This window comes from Pogoniulus pusillus, chromosome 43, assembly GCF_015220805.1.
Source record: "Pogoniulus pusillus isolate bPogPus1 chromosome 43, bPogPus1.pri, whole genome shotgun sequence".
In the NCBI taxonomy this organism is placed as follows: Eukaryota; Metazoa; Chordata; class Aves; order Piciformes; family Lybiidae; genus Pogoniulus; species Pogoniulus pusillus.
Window position 1 is genome coordinate 1,441,179 of NC_087306.1, and position 19,448 is coordinate 1,460,626.

At 66.2% G+C, this 19,448-nt stretch overlaps 1 protein-coding gene across 7 annotated transcripts in view; it reads right to left on the bottom strand.

Annotated features, from left to right (window-relative positions):
• Positions 1–19,011, bottom strand: part of CADM3 (cell adhesion molecule 3) — a 30,437-nt gene extending 11,426 nt beyond the window's left edge. For 2 of the 7 annotated variants that reach the window (XM_064175967.1, XM_064175968.1), the window contains exons 1-4: positions 18,726–19,011; positions 3,733–3,873; positions 2,972–3,124; positions 964–1,101 (exon numbers count right to left, since the gene is read on the bottom strand). In XM_064175967.1, coding sequence (XP_064032037.1) covers positions 964–1,101; positions 2,972–3,124; positions 3,733–3,873; positions 18,726–18,795 — 502 coding nt within the window. In that variant the 5' untranslated portion in view covers positions 18,796–19,011. The remainder of the gene's footprint in view (positions 1–963; positions 1,102–2,971; positions 3,125–3,732; positions 3,874–18,725) is intronic. The other 5 variants (XM_064175962.1, XM_064175964.1, XM_064175965.1 and 2 more) reach the window with 3 other exon arrangements.
• Between the last annotated feature and the right edge of the window lie 437 nt (positions 19,012–19,448).

The following is a 19,448-nucleotide window of genomic DNA, read 5'->3' on the forward strand; positions in this document are numbered from 1 at the left end:
TGCCAGTCTTGGAGGGGGCATCACAGGGACCAGCTGGCTTGGGGGAGAAGCAGGGGGAGCAGCAAGGCTGCTGAGCACCTCCCAGGTGCAGCTACCTCTCCTCTGCGAGGAGGTAGAAGGAGGCACCCAAGCAGCCCAGGATTCCCTGCTCGTGAGGTCTCCTCCCTGCTAGGCGCTGCCCCTGCCCCCTCTGCCCTGCCCCCTCGCCGTGCCAGGGCTCTGGGAGCTGCCAGAGGAGCTGGAGGCATCGACACCTGGGTAGCCACCCTGGTGCTGGCATGGACGGGCATGGAGCCAGCTGGAGGGAGCTGCGCAACAGCCGAGGTTTGGGTCTGCTCTTTGCTGGGTAGGCTTGAACCAAGCTCTGCTCCAGCCCTGGCTGTGCTGGGACCAGTTGGGTGCTGGCAGGAGAGGAGCTGTGAGAGGGAGGAGGCAGTGCCAGGCTGTGAGCACGTGGCCAAGGTGCCTCTGGTAGTGGCAGTGCAGTGTGGAGGGCTTGGGGGGCTCCACGTGGGCTTGTGTGCTGCTGGACTTGTTCCCCTGGCACCCAGAGCACTTTCCATGTGTTGGGTAAGTTGTAGAGGGTGGGAAGAAGTCAATGGCAGCTTGAGAAGGTCTCTGGAGGGACCTTAGAGCAAGCTTTGAAGTGCCCTGGGCAGAGCTGGAGAGGGACACTTGTAGAAGGGCCTGGAGTGACAGGGCAAGGGCTGGTGGCTCCAGGCTGGGAGCAGCTGAGCTCAGCCGAGGCACTGGGAAGGAATTTCTTCCCCACGAGGGGGGTGAGGCTCTGGAACAGGTTGCCCAGAGAAGCTGTGGAGGCTCTGAGCCTGGAAGTGTTCAAAGCCCTTTCTGGTCAGCAGCACAGGATGCCAGTGCTGGGCACATCTGCAACCCCTGGTGCCCTCTTGCCTCCACGGTGTCCCCCAGCCACCCCAGGGCCCCCACTGCTGCTCGGGCACCTACCCATCAGCTCCTTGTTGCCCTTCTTCCAGCGGAGCTGGGCTGCAGGCTTGCTGCCAGAGGACCTGCAGGTCAGCCGAGCCATCTTCTCCTCGTCGATAGGCTGCTCGTGGCCGAAGATTTGGGGCTTCTGGGGGATTCCTGCGGCAGGAGAGAAGCAACACAGCAGATGCTGAGCCGCGCGGGTGCTGCCACCCAGGGACGGACGCAGGCAGAGAGTCACAGCAGTGACCACGGCCAGGACGGGCTGCGGGCCAGAGCCAGCGGCAGAGCTGTAGGCAGGAGATGGAGAGAAGAGGAGGAGGAGGAGGAGGAGCAGAGGTGCAGGGAAGAGGCAACGGCAGAGCTGCAGCAGCGGAACCGCAGGACCAAGAGGCCGCGGGCAGGGGGCTCGGGGGGGCAGCAGAGCCGCAGGCAGGGGGCTCGGGGCGGCAGCAGAGCCAAGAGGCTGCGGGCAGGGGGCATGGGGTGGCAGCAGAGCTGCAGGCAGGGGGCTCGGGGCGGCAGCAGAGCCGCAGGCAGGGGGCTCGGGGCGGCAGCAGAGCTGCAGGCAGGGGGCTCGGGGCGGCAGCAGAGCCGCAGGCAGGGGGCTCGGGGCGGCAGCAGAGCCGCAGGCAGGGGGCTCGGGGCGGCAGCAGAGCCGCAGGCAGGGGGCTCGGGGCGGCAGCAGAGCCGCAGGCAGGGGGCTCGGGGCGGCAGCAGAGCCGCAGGCAGGGGGCTCGGGGCGGCAGCAGAGCCGCAGGCAGGGGGCTCGGGGCGGCAGCAGAGCCGCAGGCAGGGGGCTCGGGGCGGCAGCAGAGCCGCAGGCAGGGGGCTCGGGGCGGCAGCAGAGCCGCAGGCAGGGGGCTCGGGGCGGCAGCAGAGCCGCAGGCAGGGGGCTCGGGGCGGCAGCAGAGCCACGGGCAGGGGGCTCGGGGCGGCAGCAGAGCTGCAGGCAGGGGGCTGGGGGCAGCAGCAGAGCCAAGAAGCTGCAGGCAGGGGGCTTGGGGCGGCAGCAGAGCTGCAGGCAGGGGGCTCGGGGCGGCAGCAGAGCTGCAGGCAGGGGGCTCGGGGCGGCAGCAGAGCTGCAGGCAGGGGGCTCGGGGCGGCAGCAGAGCCAAGAAGCTGCAGGCAGGGGGCTCGGGGCGGCAGCAGAGCTGCAGGCAGGGGGCTGGGGGCGGCAGCAGAGCCAAGAAGCTGCAGGCAGGGGGCTTGGGGTGGCAGCAGAGCTGCAGGCAGGGGGCTTGGGGCGGCAGCAGAGCTGCAGGCAGGGGGCTCGGGGCGGCAGCAGAGCCAAGAAGCTGCAGGCAGGGGGCTCGGGGCAGCAGCAGAGCTGCAGGCAGGGGGCTCGGGGCGGCAGCAGAGCTGCAGGCAGGGGGCTCGGGGCGGCAGCAGAGCCAAGAAGCTGCAGGCAGGGGGCTCGGGGCGGCAGCAGAGCCAAGAAGCTGCAGGCAGGGGGCTCGGGGCGGCAGCAGAGCCAAGAAGCTGCAGGCAGGGGGCTCGGGGCGGCAGCAGAGCTGCAGGCAGGGGGCTCGGGGCGGCAGCAGAGCCAAGAAGCTGCAGGCAGGGGGTTTGGGGTGGCAGCAGAGCTGCAGGCAGGGGGCTGGGGGCGGCAGCAGAGCCAAGCGGCCGCGGGCAGGGGGCTCGGGGCGGCAGCAGAGCCAAGAGGCCGTGGGCAGGGGGCTCAGGGCGGCAGCAGGGCCAAGGGGCCGCAGGCAGGGGGCTTGGGGTGGCAGCAGAGCTGCAGGCAGGGGGCTCAGGGCGGCAGCAGAGCCAAGGGGCGGCAGGCAGGGGGCTCGGGGCGGCAGCAGAGCTGCAGGCAGGGGGCTCGGGGCGGCAGCAGGGCCAAGGGGCTGCAGGCAGGGGGCTCAGAGCAGCAGCAGGACCAAGGGGCCGCGGGCAGGGGGCTTGGGGGGGCAGCATGGCCAAGGGGCTGCGGGCAGGGGGCTCGGGGCGGCAGCAGAGCCACGGGCAGGGGGCTCGGGGGGGCAGCATGGCCAAGGGGCCGCGGGCAGGGGGCTCGGGGCCGTACCCAGCACGGTGACCAGCGCCTTGGCGGTGCGCACGGGCATGGTGAAGATGGAGCAGGTGTATTCGCCCTCGTCCGCCAGCACCACGTCGCTGATGCTGATGGTCAGCTCGTTGGGGGTGGACCTCTCCAGCTGGATCCTGTTGTCCCGCAGGGCTGGAGGCACAGAAGCATCTGGGCTGGAAGGGACCTCCAGAGCTCATCCAGTCCAACCCCCTGCACTCAGCAGGGACATCCCCACCCAGAGAAGGTTGCCCACAGCCCTGTCCCAGCCTCACCTTGCCTATCTCCAGGGATGGGCCCCAAGCACCTCCCTCTGCAGCCTGCTGCAGTGCTCCAGCAGCCTCCTGCTGCACAACTTCTTCCTCACAGCCAACCTCAGCCTGCTCTGCTCTCACCCCAAACCATTGTCCCTGCTCCTGTCCCTGCAGGCCTTTGGCAGCAGCTCCTCTGCAGCCTGCTTGGAGCCCCTTCAGGCGCTGGCAGCTGCTGGGAGGTCTCCCTGGAGCCTTCTCTTCCCCAGGCTGAACACCCTCAGCTCCCTCAGCCTGTCCCCATAGCAGAGCTGCTCCAACCCCCTGAGCATTTCCATGGCCTCCTCTGGGCCCTCTCCAGCAGCTCCAGGTCCTGCTTGTGTTGGGGTTCCCACGTCTGGCCCCAGCCTTGCAGCTGAGGTCTCCCCAGAGCAGAGCAGAGGGGCAGGATCCTCTCTGTCCAGCTCTGCCCCCTCACTGCTGCTGTGCCCCCCCAGCTCCTGCACCCACCTCGTTTTTCTCCAAAGTAGAGAGTCTGCTGAGCAGGGTTGGACCACTGCAGCGAGGAGTCGTCAGGATCCTCCACCTGGCACTTGAGCACCACGGTGCCGCCTGCCACCACCGTCTCGTCTGACGTCGTGGGCTGGCTCTCTGCGGGCAGACAGGAGGGGTCAGCAGCGGCCCTGGCACAGCCTCTGCCCACGGGTGCAGGAGCATCACCGAGCAAGCAAGGGAAAAGAGAGAGGGGGGGGGGCACACAGTGGTGCCCACACGGCCCCGGGGGCAAGCTGGGAGCCAGTGCTGGGTGAGCACAGCTGGTGTGGGGCAGGCGATTTGCTCCCTGTCTCCAGCCCTGCTCAGCTGCTCTGGGTGCCAGCACAGAGGGGTGGAGGAGACACTGCCAGGGTCCTGGCTGGATCCAGGGAGCCTGCAGCTGGGCACAGACGTAAGGATAGCAGGGGGCAGGGTGGCAGGAGTGGGCACAGAGTCATGGAGTGGTTTGGGTCAAAGGCACCTTCAGAGCTCACCCAGCCCAAGCCTCTGCAGCCAGCAGGGACAGCCCCAACCACAGCAGGTGGCTCAGAGCCCCCAACCACCTGCCCTAGAGTGGCTGCAGGGCAGGGGGGGGGGGGCAACTCCCAGTTCTCTGGGCAACCTCTGCCAGGCTCTCTCCACCCTCAGCACTGGGAAATTTCCTCCTCCTCTCACTCTGAGTCTCCTCCTCACAGTTTAGAACCAACCCCTGCTGAAAAGCCTCTCCCCAGCTTTCTCCTGAGGCTGAGAAGGTCTCAGGAAGGCTTCCCTGGAGCCTTCTCTTCTCCAGGCTGAACCCCCCCGCTCAGCTCTCCTGGCCTGGCAGAGAGGACTCCCAGCCCTGCCAGCACCGCTGTGCCCCTTGGCACCGGCTCCAGCACGTCCCTGGCCGAGCTGAGGACCCGGAGCTGGCCGCGGTGCTGCAGGGGAGGCCTCAGCTGAGCAGAGAAGCGCAGCTGAGCTGTGCCCTCCGCAGGGACCTGCCCTTGCCCAGCAGCCCTCTGCTGTGCCCCAGAAACGCGAGGGACCTGCCCGCGGCCATGTGCCAGCCCCGGGGGCGCTTCTGCTGCCATCTCACCCCCTGCAGGGAACAGCTCCCCCATAACCAGCTGCAGGAGCAGGGGCAGGACCCATCCTGCTGCCCACCCTGGGGGGTGGCTCCAGGGCCACTGCAAGCCCCAGGTTCAATGCCAACATGCACAGACATCCGCACCAGGCCTGGCTGCAAGCAGCTGGCGCCTGCCAGGCATGAGTGGGTCTGGGCAGGAGCAGGACTAGGCTGGGAGGCAGCTGGAGAGCTGAAGGCACCTGGGGAAGCAGCAAGCTCTGCTCTGTTGCCCTGGCAGTGCCAGGGAGCTGCGGCTGGCACCGGTGGTGCTTCTGTGCCAGGCTGCTCTGCTGACCCTCTCCATCCCTGCCTCTGGCCAAAGCCTGCACAGCCCTTCCAGCATGGCCCAAGGGCTGCAGCTGGTGGCACATCCTCGGCAGGATTCTCTCCTGCTTGCTGGGCTGGGCAGGGTCAGGCAGGGCCAGCTCAGGCACCACACCAAGAGCCATCCCTCACCCTCCGTGGGCACCTCAGTACCAGGCAGCCCAAGGGCAGAAGAGAGCAGCACCAGGGGCAAAGAAGCTCCTGCCTGCCCCAAGGACAGCTCTGAGGGGTGCCAGGGAGCAGAGCTGCGTGGGCAGGGGGCCAGGCTGGCTCACCCAGCTGGGAGCTGCACCCCCACCCTCACCCCCCTCACCCACCCAGCTGGGAGCTGCACCCCCACTCTCACCCCCCTCACCCACCCAGCTGGGGGCTGCACCCCCACTCTCACCCCCCTCACCCACCCAGCTGGGAGCTGCACCCCCACCCTCACCCCCCTCACCCACCCAGCTGGGAGCTGCACCCCCACTCTCACCCCCCTCACCCACCCAGCTGGGAGCTGCACCCCCACTCTCACCCCCCTCACCCACCCAGCTGGGAGCTGCACCCCCACTCTCACCCCCCTCACCCACCCAGCTGGGGGCTGCACCCCCACTCTCACCCCCCTCACCCACCCAGCTGGGAGCTGCACCCCCACCCTCACCCCCCTCACCCACCCAGCTGGGAGCTGCACCCCCACTCTCACCCCCCTCACCCACCCAGCTGGGAGCTGCACCCCCACTCTCACCCCCCTCACCCACCCAGCTGGGAGCTGCACCCCCACTCTCACCCCCCTCACCCACCCAGCTGGGGGCTGCACCCCCACTCTCACCCCCCTCACCCACCCAGCTGGGAGCTGCACCCCCACCCTCACCCCCCTCACCCACCCAGCTGGGAGCTGCACCCCCACCCTCACCCCCCTCACCCACCCAGCTGGGAGCTGCACCCCCACTCTCACCCCCCTCACCCACCCAGCTGGAGGCTGCACCTCCACCCTCACCCCCCTCACCCACCCAGCTGGGGGGCTGCATTCCCCCCCCCCCCCCCCACTTCACCCACCCAGCTGGGGGCTGCACCCCCACCCTCACCCCCCTCACCCACCCAGCTGGTGGCTGCACCCCCACTCTCACCCCCCTCACCCACCCAGCTGGGAGCTGCACCCCCACCCTCACCCCCCTCACCCACCCAGCTGGTGGCTGCACCCCCACTCTCACCCCCCTCACCCACCCAGCTGGGAGCTGCACCCCCACCCTCACCCCCCTCACCCACCCAGCTGGGGGCTGCACCCCCACTCTCACCCCCCTCACCCACCCAGCTGGGGGGCTGCATTCCCCCCCCCCCCACTTCACCCACCCAGCTGGGGGCTGCACCCCCACCCTTACCCACCCATCTGGCTCCACTGGGGTCTGCAGCTCTGGAGCAGGCTGCCCGGGGGTGGGGGGGAGCCTCCATCCCTGGAGAGATTCCAAACCCACCTGGACAGGTTCCTGGAGACCTCCTCCAGCTGCCCCTGCCCTGGGACTCAGCCTCCAGAGGTCCCTTCCAGCACCACCACTCTGTGCCCTGCCTGCTGCTCCCCACCAGGCAGCTCTGCTCTTGTGCTGCTGGGGGCCAAACTCAAACCACTCCAAGCCAGCTGCAGTAGAGGACAGGGCCTGAAGCCCCCAGAGCAGACCTGAGCTCCTCATTAGGTCACACAATTAGGGAATCAGCAGCCCCAGTGCTGACCTCAGCAGTCCTGTGGGGAGGGCTTAAACAGACCCAAAGCCTCAGCAACCTCCTCCCTGCACAGCTCACACTGAGCACCTGCAGAGTCCCAGGCTGGGGGCATCAGGGGAGGGCACCGAGCCCCTGGCAGAGCCCGAGCCACACATGGCTGCCTTAGGCCTGTGCTGAGGGCTTGTGTGGGGTGGGGGCACAGCCCCTCTGGCACGACCCAGATCCTCCCTGCCATGCCTGCCAGTTGGCAGCAGCAGATGGGCATGGCTATGCCTCTGTGCCCATAGGCTTTGGTTTAATCATGCCCTGCTGGCCCTTGACAGAAGAGGGGCACAGTCACAGCAGAGAGGGGGCAACACGACCCCCTGGCCAAGAGCAGTGGTGCCCACCATTGGCAGCTTCACTCCATGCCCACAAGGCCCTCCACAGCCTCATTCTCACAGGCAAGACCCTCGCTGGCAGGGCAGGCAGAGGGGCACAAAGGGGCAATGCTGCCATGGCATGGCTGGGGACAGTGGCACACAGAGAAAGAGCCTCCTGCACTGTGACTGCTCCCAAATGCAGCTGCTGCAGCCTGGCATGGCACACCCAGCTCAGAGCCTGAGGAGGGGCCTCGAGCAGGAGCCTGGCAAGGAGCAGCTGCGGGCACTGGGGGGGCTCAGCCTGGCAGCAGGAGGCCAAGGGGAGGCCTTTTGGGTCTCTGCAACGCCCTGAGAGGAGGCTGGAGCCAAGGGACAAGAGATGGCACAAAAGGAGGTGGCCTCAAGGTGCCCCAGGGGGAGGTTCAGGTTGGCTATGAGGAACAATTTGTGCCCCTTGAGGGTTGGCCAGGCCTGGGTCAGGCTGCCCAGGGCAGTGCTGGAGTCTTCCTTCCTGGAGCTGTGGTGCTGAGGGCCAGGGGCAGTGCTGGGTGAAGGCTGGGCTGGACCTGCTGCTGTTAAAGGTCTCCTCCAAGCAGAGCAGCTCTGAGCTGTGCTGGCTCCCAGGGAAGGGCATCTTGGGGCACACTGCGGTAGCCTGGGAGCAGCAAGCACTCAGCACCCAGGGGACCTTGGGCAGCACCCCAGGGCTCAGAGGCAGGCTGGGGAGCAGAGCAAGGTGGCTGCAGAAGTTGGCAGGCCTGCCTGGCACAGCCCTCAGCACAGCTCCTGCCAGCCTGGGCACAGGTGCTGGGCACTCAGGGAAGCATCCGTCCTGGCCATGCCAGTGCCTGCTGCCAGCACGGAGATGCTGTCACCTGCCAGCCTGGGCTGGCACCATCCCCTCACCTGCCCTCTGCCACACAGTGCCATGGCTAAAGCAGCCCCTGGGGCTGAGGGGGCTGTGCAGCTCCAGCCCCCACATGCCAGCTGGGCAATGTCTCCTGTCCCTGGGCAGAGGAGATGAGAGCCCAGCCTGGGGAGACTCTCAGATAGCTGCTTCAGTTGGAAGAGACCTCCAGGATCATCCAGCCCAACACCACCATGGGCACCAAACCCTGGCCCCAGGTGCCATGGCCACAGGGTTCTGGAGGATCTCCAGGCATGGGTACTCCACCTCCCTGGGCAGCCTATGCCAGGCCCTGACCACAGGACACAAATTGTTCCTCAAGGCCAACCTGAACCCCCCCGGGGTAGTTCCAGGCCTTTTCCTCTCCTCCTATCACCTGATCCTAGGAAGAGCATCCTGGAGGACATGAGGAGGATCCTCATGAAGGCTCTGGAGCAGGCTGCCCGGGGAGGGTGGTGGAGTCCCCATCCCTGGGGAGATTCCAAACCCACTTGGCAGTGTTCCTGTGAGACCTCCCCCAGCTGACCCTGCCCTGGCAGGGTCCAGAGGTCCCTTCCAGCACCACCACTCTGCCACGGCGCAGGCAGCATCACTTGTGCTGCTTTTAGCCTGCTGCCAGCAGCTCCCTACCGGCACAGCCCCCCCCCAGGCACAGCCCACCCGAGCTCCCTGCCAGCACAGCCCCCCCCAGGCACAGCCCACCCGAGCTCCCTGCCAGCACAGACCCAACCCCCCCTCCCCAGCTCCCTGCCAGCACAGACCCCCCCCAGCTCCCTACCGGCACAGCCCCACCCCAGGCACAGCCCACCCGAGCTCCCTACCAGCACAGCCCCCCCCAGCACAGCCCCCCCAGCGCCCTGCTCTCCAAGGGCTCGACCTGAAGCCCTCCCCCGAGCTGCTCAGCTCCGTTCCCAGCCGCTGGCATCCTGCCGAGGCAGCAGCCTGGAGCTGGGCTCAGACATCTGCTGAGCAGAGCTGAGCAGGCTGCGAAGGGCACCCAGAGCTCAGCTCCAGGCTCCTCCTGGCCCGTGGCTGACGTGCTCCAGATTTTGTTAGAAGGGGGAAACCTGCTCCTGTTTCCCTGCATCTGCTGCATGCCACTCGGTGCCCACCTGTGGAACCAGGCTTGCTGGCACCCTCCTGCTCTTGGAGAGAGGGAAGCATCCCTCTGGGAACCATAGCAGCTCCAGGGCTGGCTTCCTTCTCCAGCCCTGCAGCCTGGGACAACTCTTAGGGCTGCAAGGCTTGGCCAAGATGGGTCAGGTCTGTGCCAGCCAAGCAAGAGCAAGGCAGAGGAGGACACAGGCAGCAGGAGGCGAGGAGCAGATGGACTCAGGCTGCAGGCTGAGATGAGAAGGTGGTGGTGGGAGGGATGCAACAAGCCAGGCAGAGCCAGGAGAGGACTTGGAGTGCAGATCTTGAGCTGCTCTCTCAGGCTGGGCTCTCCCCAGCACAGAGAGGCCACAGGGGCTGCAGCACCCAGGGGCTTTCCTGGGTTTTCCTTCCCACTACCCACCCAGGATCCCTGCTTGCAGCCTCTGGTGCCAAATCCTCCCCATCTGGCCCCTCTGCCAGCTCCCACCTCTGTATGTACCTCCAGCCTCTCTGACCCACCCCTCCCCCAGCACAAGGGCTGCGACCCAAGGGGCTGCTGCAGGACTGTCACAGCCACACAAACACTGCACAACCCCTGAGGAGTCCTCCCTGAGCTCCAGACCTCAGCCCTGCAACAGCCTCTGCTTCCAGGGCTTGTGACCCAGGGGTGAGATCCAGGAGAATGGGGAGGGGCAGTGAGGAGGGGACCTGCTGCCCAAGCTCCCAGGCCGGCAGCAGCAATCCTGCAAGTGGAGTGGTCAGGGGAATGCAGACAGCTTCACACCTTTGGATGTGGGCTACATGAGAAACCTCCACTGCCTCCAAAGCACAGCCTGCTGGAAGCAGAGATGTGCAGGAGGCTTCTCTGGGGATGGCAGAGCAGGAGGCTCCAGCTGCTCATCACAGCTTGCTCTCAGCCCCAGGCCTTTGCTGGGCTCCTCCCAAGACCATGCCAGAGAAACTGATGAACCTCTTTGATGCTCTCCAGCAGCCTCAATCCCCCCACGGGGTGAGAGCAGCAGGGTCCTGCTCCAAGGGCACCAAGACTCAGCTCCAAGTACCAGCAGCAAATTGCAGAGCTTGGGGCTGGGGACAGCTCCCTGACAGACCCTGCCCCAGGGTACTCAAGAGCTGACAGCTGCTGGTGACACCTTGACCAGGGCTCAGCAACTGAGACGTGGCCAGCAATTAGCAGTCGAGCAGCAGCCAAGACAGCAGCAGCTGCAGGGGCTGGCTGCAAGAGCTGCTGAAGCTCTGGGCTGCCAGGCTGCCCTCCTCTAGAACCAGGCAACAGATCCCTCCTGCCTGCCTCTGGGTCCATCCTCACCATGCATCAGAGCCCAGCTGGGGAGCAGCCTCTCCTCCAGGACCAGCAGGACTGTTTCTGCCCCACAAGCACCCAGCTAGGGCCACCCCAGATACCAACTGCTGCCCTCAGCTGCCCCAGGGCCAGGCAAGGCTCAGCAGAGAGCTGGATGGGGGCTGGGGAACCCCTCGGATGGCAGCAGCAGCTCCTGGCTGCAGCGTTGGCAGCCACACAAAGGCAGGCTGCTGCTGGCAGCTCTGCTCTCCTGTTTGCACATCCACACCAGCCTGGTGGCCAATTAGCTCAGCAAAGGCAGTGGCAGCAGTTGGCAATGCCAGCACTGGGCACTGCCAGCGCCTCCTCCCCAGGCTACCAGCAGCCTGGTGCCTGAGGGCACCTTGTGCCACCCTGACCTGCAAGGCACCAGCCCAAGCCCAACTAAGCCTGCTTGGGGCCAGCCCAGACTCCAGCTCGGGCACATGCCAGCCTGTCCGGTGTGGGCACATCCTTGGAGGAGGCAGGACAGAGATGAGATGAAAAGCCCTCCCCGGGTCCCCAGGAGCCACCCTGCCCAGCAGCAAAGCCTTGGAGTGGTCCAGGAAAAGGGGACTCAGCCCTTGCCAAGGCTCAGTGAGCTCCCCCAGACCCTCCTGGCCCCAGGCAGCAGTGGGCAGAGCCAGGCAGGGTGCCCCTCTGGCAGGGCCCTCCTCGGTTTGACAGCAGAGAACTGATCCCTCCTTTTTTTTGAGCTTGTTTTTAGCTCCTACCCCGAGGCCAATCTCGGCACGGCTGTTGCCAAGGGAACCAGCTCCTAGCTTTGACAGTTGTGTTTTAAGGATCTCCCTCCTGCCCAGCGAAGGTGGCTGGGAAATGGTTGCTTCAGCTGCCCTGCTCTGCTCCTTGCTGCCTTGCAGCAGAGCCCTGCCCAAGCTGGCACAGCAAACTCTGTCCCCACTGTCCGAAGATTAAACCCACACAAGGTTGTGTGAGAGGAGATTTAGACCAGAAAGGAGAGGTGGGGGAAGCCTGGCAGCTCTGCCCATGCCTGCTGGTGGGCACCACATGCCCACAGCTCCTTGTGGCTCCACAGAAGCACAGGAGGGAAGAGTTAAAAAGATGAAGGTTCCCCAAGATCAAAGCCTGGGTTCAATCCTGCTGAGCTTGCAGGGGGCTGTGCTGGATGCTCTCTGGTGCTCAGCTGCAGCAGCAAGTCCCCACAGCCCACCACATGCCCAGGGGGAAGTGCAAAGCTCCCAGGTCCAGACAGCTCTGGCGCTGCTTGGTTCGCCCCCAGCACCACAGGGAGGCAAAAAGAGCCAAGAAACCAAAGCTGGCAAAGTGCAGAGCCCCTCGGGAAGGTGCTGAGCTGCTGCCCTGTTCCTGTGCTCACTTGCTTGGGGAGCAGCTCAGTGCAGAGCCCTGTGGCAGGCAGCTGAGGCAGGAGGACTGCCGGCTGCAGGTGGCATCACAGGGGCTGTGCCAGCACAGCTGCCACCGCGGGCCAGCCTGGCAGGGGAGCTGGGCTCAGCTCTGCTGGCAGCAGAAAGGAGCTTGAGGAGCACAGCAGCAGCACAGAGCCCACCAGACACATGCCCTGGAAAGGTGCCCAGGCTGCATGGGGCAACAGAGGTCCCACAAGCTCTGCCTTCTGGCGTGCTCGACCCTGCACTTGTCTGCTCACCAAGGACATGAACCCAGCTCCCGGCTGGCCCCAGGCGCTGGCAGCAGAGCAGAGGTGCCAGGACTGGTGGCAAAGGGCCCCAGGGCAGCAGCAGTCGTCTGGAGAAGCCAAGGCCCCGCAGCAGGCACGCAGCAGGTGTGGCCTCTGGAGGGCTGTGGAGCAAGGAGGAACATCTGTGCCTGCAGCACCACCCGAGGCAGGAGCAGATCTCCACAGCCACAGGCATGTCCCAGGGGCACCTACAGAGATGCTGCTGTCTGGCTCCACGGTGAGCACCGCTGCCCTCTGGCACAGCCCAGTGCCACCAGGGAGCTGGGCAGCGTCCAGCACCTGCCTGTATCCACACCAGCCCAAGGGCACACAGTGTGACACTGGGCAGGTGACTGGCACAGTTGAGCTCCTTCCTGCCCGGCCCTCACCGCACATCTCTGCTTCACCTCCCCCTGCTGTGACAACCTGATTTAGGGAGCCTCAGATGAGGTCAGTGCCACTGGCACCAGGGCTGCCCAATCACCCACGGGCATTGCTGCCTCCCACCCCTGCCTAGCTCCTCTCCTGTCCTCCAGCCAGCACGGCCCTGGCTCTGGCATCATCCACCCCAGTGCAGGCTGGCAGCAGGAGAGGAGCCACTGCCACCTCACCACCACTGCCACCTCACCACCACTGCCACCTCACCACCACTGCCACCTCACCACCACTGCCACCTCACCACCACTGCCACCTCACCACCACTGCCCAGCGAAGGCTCTGCTGCTGCTCTTCAGGGCTGCAGGTGCTTGGCCAGGAGCAGAGGGGAGAGAAGTGGAGCAGATGGCTCAAGCTGAGCTGACCCAGAAATGCAGAGGAGGAGGATCAGATCCATTGACTCTGGCAACACAGAGGAGGAGGAGGATCAGACCCATTGACTCTGGCACTGTTATGGCACTGCCATCACCTGCCAGCTCCCACAGAGCTACTGCAGAACCAAGCAAGGTGGAGATAATTCAACCAGGTGATGACCTGCACAGCCAAGCTGCCCAGAGGGCAGGGCAGGTAGAGTCAAGGGTGGGCACAGGAGGCACAGGGAGCAGAGCACTTCCTAGGAGCCACTTGTACAGGAGACCAAACTGCAGCAGCTCCAGCACAGAGCCAGAGACTGGTCTGAGTCAGAAGAGACCTGAAAGAACACCCAGTGCCAGCACCTCCTACCAGCCCAGGTTGCTCAAGGCTTCAACCAACCTGGCTATGAACACTTCCAGGCTCAGAGCCTCCACAGCTTCTCTGGGCAACCTGTTCCAGAGCCTCACCCCCCTCGTGGGGAAGAAATTCCTTCCCAATGCCTCAGCTGAGCTCAGCTGCTCCCAGCCTGGAGCCACCAGCCCTTGCCCTGTCACTCCAGGCCCTTCTACAAGTGTCCCTCTCCAGCTCTGCCCAGGGCCCTTCAAAGCCTGCTCTAAGGTCTCCCCAGAGACCTTCTCAAGCTGCCATTGACTTCTTCCCACCCTCTACAACTTACCCAACACATGGAAAGTGCTCTGGGTGCCAGGGGAACAAGTCCAGCAGCACACAAGCCCACGTGGAGCCCCCCAAGCCCTCCACACTGCACTGCCACTACCAGAGGCACCTTGGCCACGTGCTCACAGCCTGGCACTGCCTCCTCCCTCTCACAGCTCCTCTCCTGCCAGCACCCAACTGGTCCCAGCACAGCCAGGGCTGGAGCAGAGCTTGGTTCAAGCCTACCCAGCGAAGAGCAGACCCAAACCTCGGCTGTTGCGCAGCTCCCTCCAGCTGGCTCCATGCCCGTCCGTGCCAGCACCAGGGTGGCTACCCAGGTGTCGATGCCTCCAGCTCCTCTGGCAGCTCCCAGAGCCCTGGCACGGCGAGGGGGCAGGGCAGAGGGGGCAGGGGCAGCGCCTAGCAGGGAGGAGACCTCACGAGCAGGGAATCCTGGGCCGCTTGGGTGCTTCCTTCTACCTCCTCGCAGAGGAGAGGTAGCTGCACCTGGGAGGTGCTCAGCAGCCTTGCTGCTCCCCCTGCTTCTCCCCCAAGCCAGCTGGTCCCTGTGATGCCCCCTCCAAGACTGGCACCACTGCAGGTGGTGCTTGTGAGGTCAGAAGAACCTCCCCAAGGGTCTGCAAACCACTTGGGTGACCTGAGCTGTGCCCTGCCCTCTGCCCTGCCCTCTGCCCTCGCCAGAGCTTTGGCTTTTGGTGATGAAGTCACCAGGGTTGGCCCCACTCTGGGGGGGATTCTCCTGCAAGCAGACCAAGCTGCCAGCAGACACCCCTGGCATCGTGACCCATGCCAAAGCCTGGGGCACAGCAGGGCCAGCAGCAGAGCTCCTGTGCCGTGGCAGCGGTGCCAGTGCCTCCCCTCACCGTCTGGGCATGCGGCAGGGCAGCTCTGCAGTGCCTGATCCTGGGCATTGTCTCCAAATCCAGCGGTGCCAGACGGCTGAGTGGTGGCTTCCGTGCTCCCGCCCAGCTCTCGGCTGAGCTGCTCCCAGCTCATCCCCTGGGCAGCCGAGCAGAGCTACCCAGTGCCAGGCCAGGCGGGCAGCTGGTGACGCAGGGCGGTCACACCTCCCCCCCAACCTGTGCCCATGAGCCATCAGGGATGGCACTGCTGCTTCTGCTCCAGTACCAAGGGCTGGTGCTGGCACAAGGTGATTCTGGAGCATATGGACAGCCCCAGCCACGTGGGAAGGGGGCACTTGCAGGTGCCCGTTGGGTGCCAGCACTGCTGCAAGCAGCCCTCTAAGGACCATGCACGCTTCAGACATCTCCTGGGCTGTCACCACCGCACCTCTGTGCCAGGGCTCCCTCCCCAGGGTCTCACCGTGGTGGGCTCAAGGCCAATGCTACAGGCTGGAGGTTGCACCCAGCCTCCTGCAGCCTGGCTCAGGACCAGCACTGACCTCTCCCCACAGCTCCTCCGGAGGGAGCAGAGCTGCAAGGCCTGCAGCCAGCAGCTGCTCCACGGCTAGAAACGAGAGCCCTGCAGGAATTCAAACCTCATCCCCGGCCCCACCTGCCTACTGCCAGACACCATCCCCGCACCAGCCAGCAGGGCGAATGACTTCATAGAGAAAGGACACCAGCGGGAGGCACAGGGCACTTCCTCCAGCCAGAAAGAGCTCCTCCTGCCTGCTCTGGCTGAAGACAGCTCCAGCAGCTTCAGGTGATGCCACCTTCCAGAAAGGAAGAGCTTCCTGAACCTGCCTCTCTGCAAACAGCAGGCAGGAAGCTCAATCTCACCAGGCCCTGGGCATCTCAAGATGGTCTCCAGGCTCTCCTCAGCCAACAGGGTGGACACAGCCACCCAACCAGCCCCAGCAGGGAAGCAGGGACACAGCCACCCAAGACAGGACAAGGCAGCCCTGCTGTGGCATCTCTACCTGCCCAGGCAGACTCAGTTCTAAGACCCTAACACTGAAGCTCCTCCCGGCCAGAGCAGCATGAGCAGAGCAGTTCTGGTACAGAGGGAGGTAACTGGGCACAAGCCCGAGCTCAGCTCCCTGCTGTCCCTCGCAGGACAGTGCTGCTGCTCCTTGTGCTGCACACCGAGGGGTGCCCGGTGCCCGCCAGTGCCCGCGCCACAGCTGGATGTGGCTGCTACCAAGCGCGGAGCAAAACAGCCCCAAGCAGCCCACTTTTCAGTGTCACAGTATCACCAAGGTTGGAAGAGACCTCACAGATCATCAAGTCCAACCCTTTACCACAGTGCCCAAGGCTAGACCATGGCACCAAGTGCCACATCCAACCTTGCCTTGAACAGCCCCAGGGACGGCGACTCCACCACCTCCCCGGGCAGCCCATTCCAGTGCCCAATGACTCTCTCAGGGAAGAACTTTCTCCTCACCTCCAGCCTAAATCTCCCCTGGCACAGCCTGAGGCTGTGTCCTCTCGTTCTGGTGCTGGCCACCTGAGAGAAGAGAGCAACCTCCTCCTGGCCACAACCTCCCCTCAGGTAGCTGTAGACAGCAATAAGGTCACCCCTGAGCCTCCTCTTCTCCAGGCTAACCAATCCCAGCTCCCTCAGCCTCTCCTCGTAGGGCTGTGCTCAAGGCCTCTCCCCAGCCTCGTTGCCCTTCTCTGGACACGCTCAAGCATCTCAATGTCCCTCCTAAACTGGGGGGCCCAGAACTGAACACAGTACTCGAGGTGTGGTCTGACCAGTGCAGAGTACAGGGGCAGAATGACCTCCCTGCTCCTGCTGACCACACCATTCCTGATGCAGGCCAGGATGCCACTGGCTCTCTTGGCCACCTGGGCACACTGCTGGCTCATGTTCAGGCGGGTATCAATCAGTACCCCCAGATCCCTCTCTGTCTGTCTGCTCTCAGCCACTCCGACCCCAGCCTGTATCTCTGCATGGGGTTGTTGTGGCCAAAGTGCAGCACCCTGCACTTTTGGCACGTTGAGGCTTCCCATGGACCGACAGCAGGGCACTGTTCAAACAAAAGGGTTACACAAGCCTGGAGTGGAATAACCCCGTGGGGAGAACAATGCTCCCAGCAAGGATAGCCCCGGGGCCAGCCCCGGCACGCAGGAATCTGCCGACCCCAGCACGGCGCCGGCCAAGCGCACAAACAGAGCCCTGGTGGGAAGCAGCCTCAGAGCTGCCAGCTGCAGGCAACCTCGCTGGGCTCTGCTGGCTCCCACCAGGGCTGGAGCTTTGGAATCCAGAGCTCTGGAGGAGCACTCCTGCAAGGAGAGGAGAGGGAGACTCCATTCCTGCCCCCGAGGAAGGTGCTGGGGAGAGGCTTTCCCAGCCACACAGCCAGCAGCTCCTCTCGGAGCATCTCTCCCAGCCATTCACACCTGCTCTGCTCCCCGAGGTTATTTTGGGGGTGCCCTATTTATCTCACTACACCAGGGAAGAGATGTCCAGGGCTGGGCCCCAGCAGCAGGCCAGTCCCGGAAGAAATCTTGCAGTGTCATCATCCGGAGTGCATCCTGCCCCGAGGACCACACACAGCTTCAGGTCACGACCACCCCCTCCTCCCGTGTGCACCTGCTGGGCTGCTCGGCCACCCCCTCCCGCTCGGCTGCGACCCACGCACCGAGCATCACCAGGACATCCCTGTGCCGTGGGCCTCAGCATCACCCACGCCCAAGTGACTCTTTTGGGCTCCCGTGGGAGGACCGTGGCTACAACCAAAATAAACCCCGAGAGTCGTGGATGGGAACGCAGCCACCAGCCCACACCAACGCCCGGAGCGGCTCTGCCGCTGACAGCGACCTCCTCCAGCCCCGCGATGAGCCATGGGGAGGCAGTCGGAGGCTCCCTGCTCTGCCGTGGGCAGGAGGCTGCGGGGCTCAGACCTCTCACCCTCTGTACCTCGACAGCAGCCCTTGGGACCCTCGGGTCACACCAGCATCACCTCCCTGCTTCTGACGAGCCCTGGGTGGGGACTCGGATGGAGACCAGACCCTCTCCCGCTGCCATCCTCCACAACACCCCCACCCTAAGCACAACATCGATCCGGGGCAGAGGCATCGCCCCACGACCTGCCCCCAGCCCCCCGCTCCGTCCCACCACAACAGCGCCCAGGAGCTCCTGACACGGCCACCGCCGCTGCCGGCGGGAACGCCAGGCCCTACACGGCGAGTGCCCGTGCCCCACGACGGGGGCATCGTGAACGACCACGGGAAACGAGAGGCGGCCACGGACGTGCCGGAATGACACGCCGTGCTGCACCGGGCGAGTCGCCTTTGTCTGCGGGGCCGATGGCTCCGGCCGAGCCCCGTGCCGCCGGCACTGTGCTACCGAGGAGCCAGCAGACACCGGGATGCCATCAGACACCCCGGAGCAGCGGCGGTCAGCGGGATAGGAGCGACCGCCCCTCCCCATTGCCCCAGAGATGCGGGGCGGGGGGAACGACTCCGACCGGGTAGCTCCTACCGAGGGTTTCCCCTCTGCCGGGGGAACCCGGGGTCCCGCCTCATCCCGGGGGAGGGTCTCCCCACAGCGGGAAGGTCCCCTCCGTTTCCCCGGGGATGTCTGTCTTCCCTCCCGGAGGTCAGCATCCTCTCGATGGGGGACGGCTCTACCCCACCGGGGATTCTCCATCCGCCGGGGGCCCCCCCCGCGGGCACCGCCGGGAGGGGCCGGGCGCCGCCGCCGCCCGCCGAGGCCTGTCTGGAACCTTCCGCCGCCCCAGCCCCGCCCCAGGCGGTACGCGGCGGCGGCGGGGGGACACGGCGGGCAGCACCGGAGCCGCTGCCGTGACCTTGAGCCCCGCCAGCCACCCAAGGCCGCGACAGTCGCACCCGCCCGGGGACTAGCGGAGCGGGCGGGCCCCGAGGGCAGGGCCGGGGCGGGGCGGGCGGCACCTGCCGGGCCCCGCCGCATCTGACCCACATAACGGAACGCAGCCGATCCCGCCCGGTGCTCCCCCTCCCCGCGGGGCCGCTCCCATCCAGTGCTTTCCCTTCCCGCGGGCGCACCCCGTCGGTCCCCGCCGCGATGGGTTGAGTGATGGCGGCGGCCCCGGTATCGTCACTCACCGTCGCGGGAGAGGTTTCCCCGGGCGGCACCGAAGCAGGCAAGGAGCAGCAGGAGACCGAGGGGCAGCATGGCGGTGGCGGCGATGATGATGGTGGCGGCGAGGGGACAAGGGTGCCGCCGGGGCGAGCCGAGCCGCAGCGCGGAGGCGGCGGCACCGGGCGCTGCTCTCGGTCTGGAGCCGGCGGTGCGGCAGCGGCGGGGATTAAATAGAGCGCGAGGGAGAGACCATTCGTGCGGCGGCGGCGGGGGGGGGGGGGGGGGGCCGCGCCGGTGCCGCCCCTCTCGGCCCCCGTGTAAACAGTGGCGCTCCGGCCGCCGGCCCCCCCCCCCGCGCCCCCGGCCGCCGTGGTGCGCTCCGCATGCGCGGGCCCCGCGGGAGGCAGGTGGGCGCGGGGCGGCGGCGGCGGCCGTGGGGGTGTCTCGGTGGTCGCCGACGTCCCGGTTGTCGCGTTGGTCCCAGTGGCCGCCGTGGTCGCCGGGGTCCCAGTGGTCCGGCTGGGTGCCCGCCGCCCCGGCTGTGTGGATTCCTATGGACCCGGTGGTCTCTGCCCGGTCCAGCGGTGTCCGTCCTGCCCCCAGGCTGATGCCGCCCGCCCGAGCCCGGTCGCGATTCACCGACCTGTCGCCCCTTATCACGCCCTGGGAAGCTGCCGGTTTGGGAAGGTCCTGCTCGGCCTGCCCGGGAGCTTCCTCGAGGGCGCGGTGCCCTCCCCGTCAGAGCC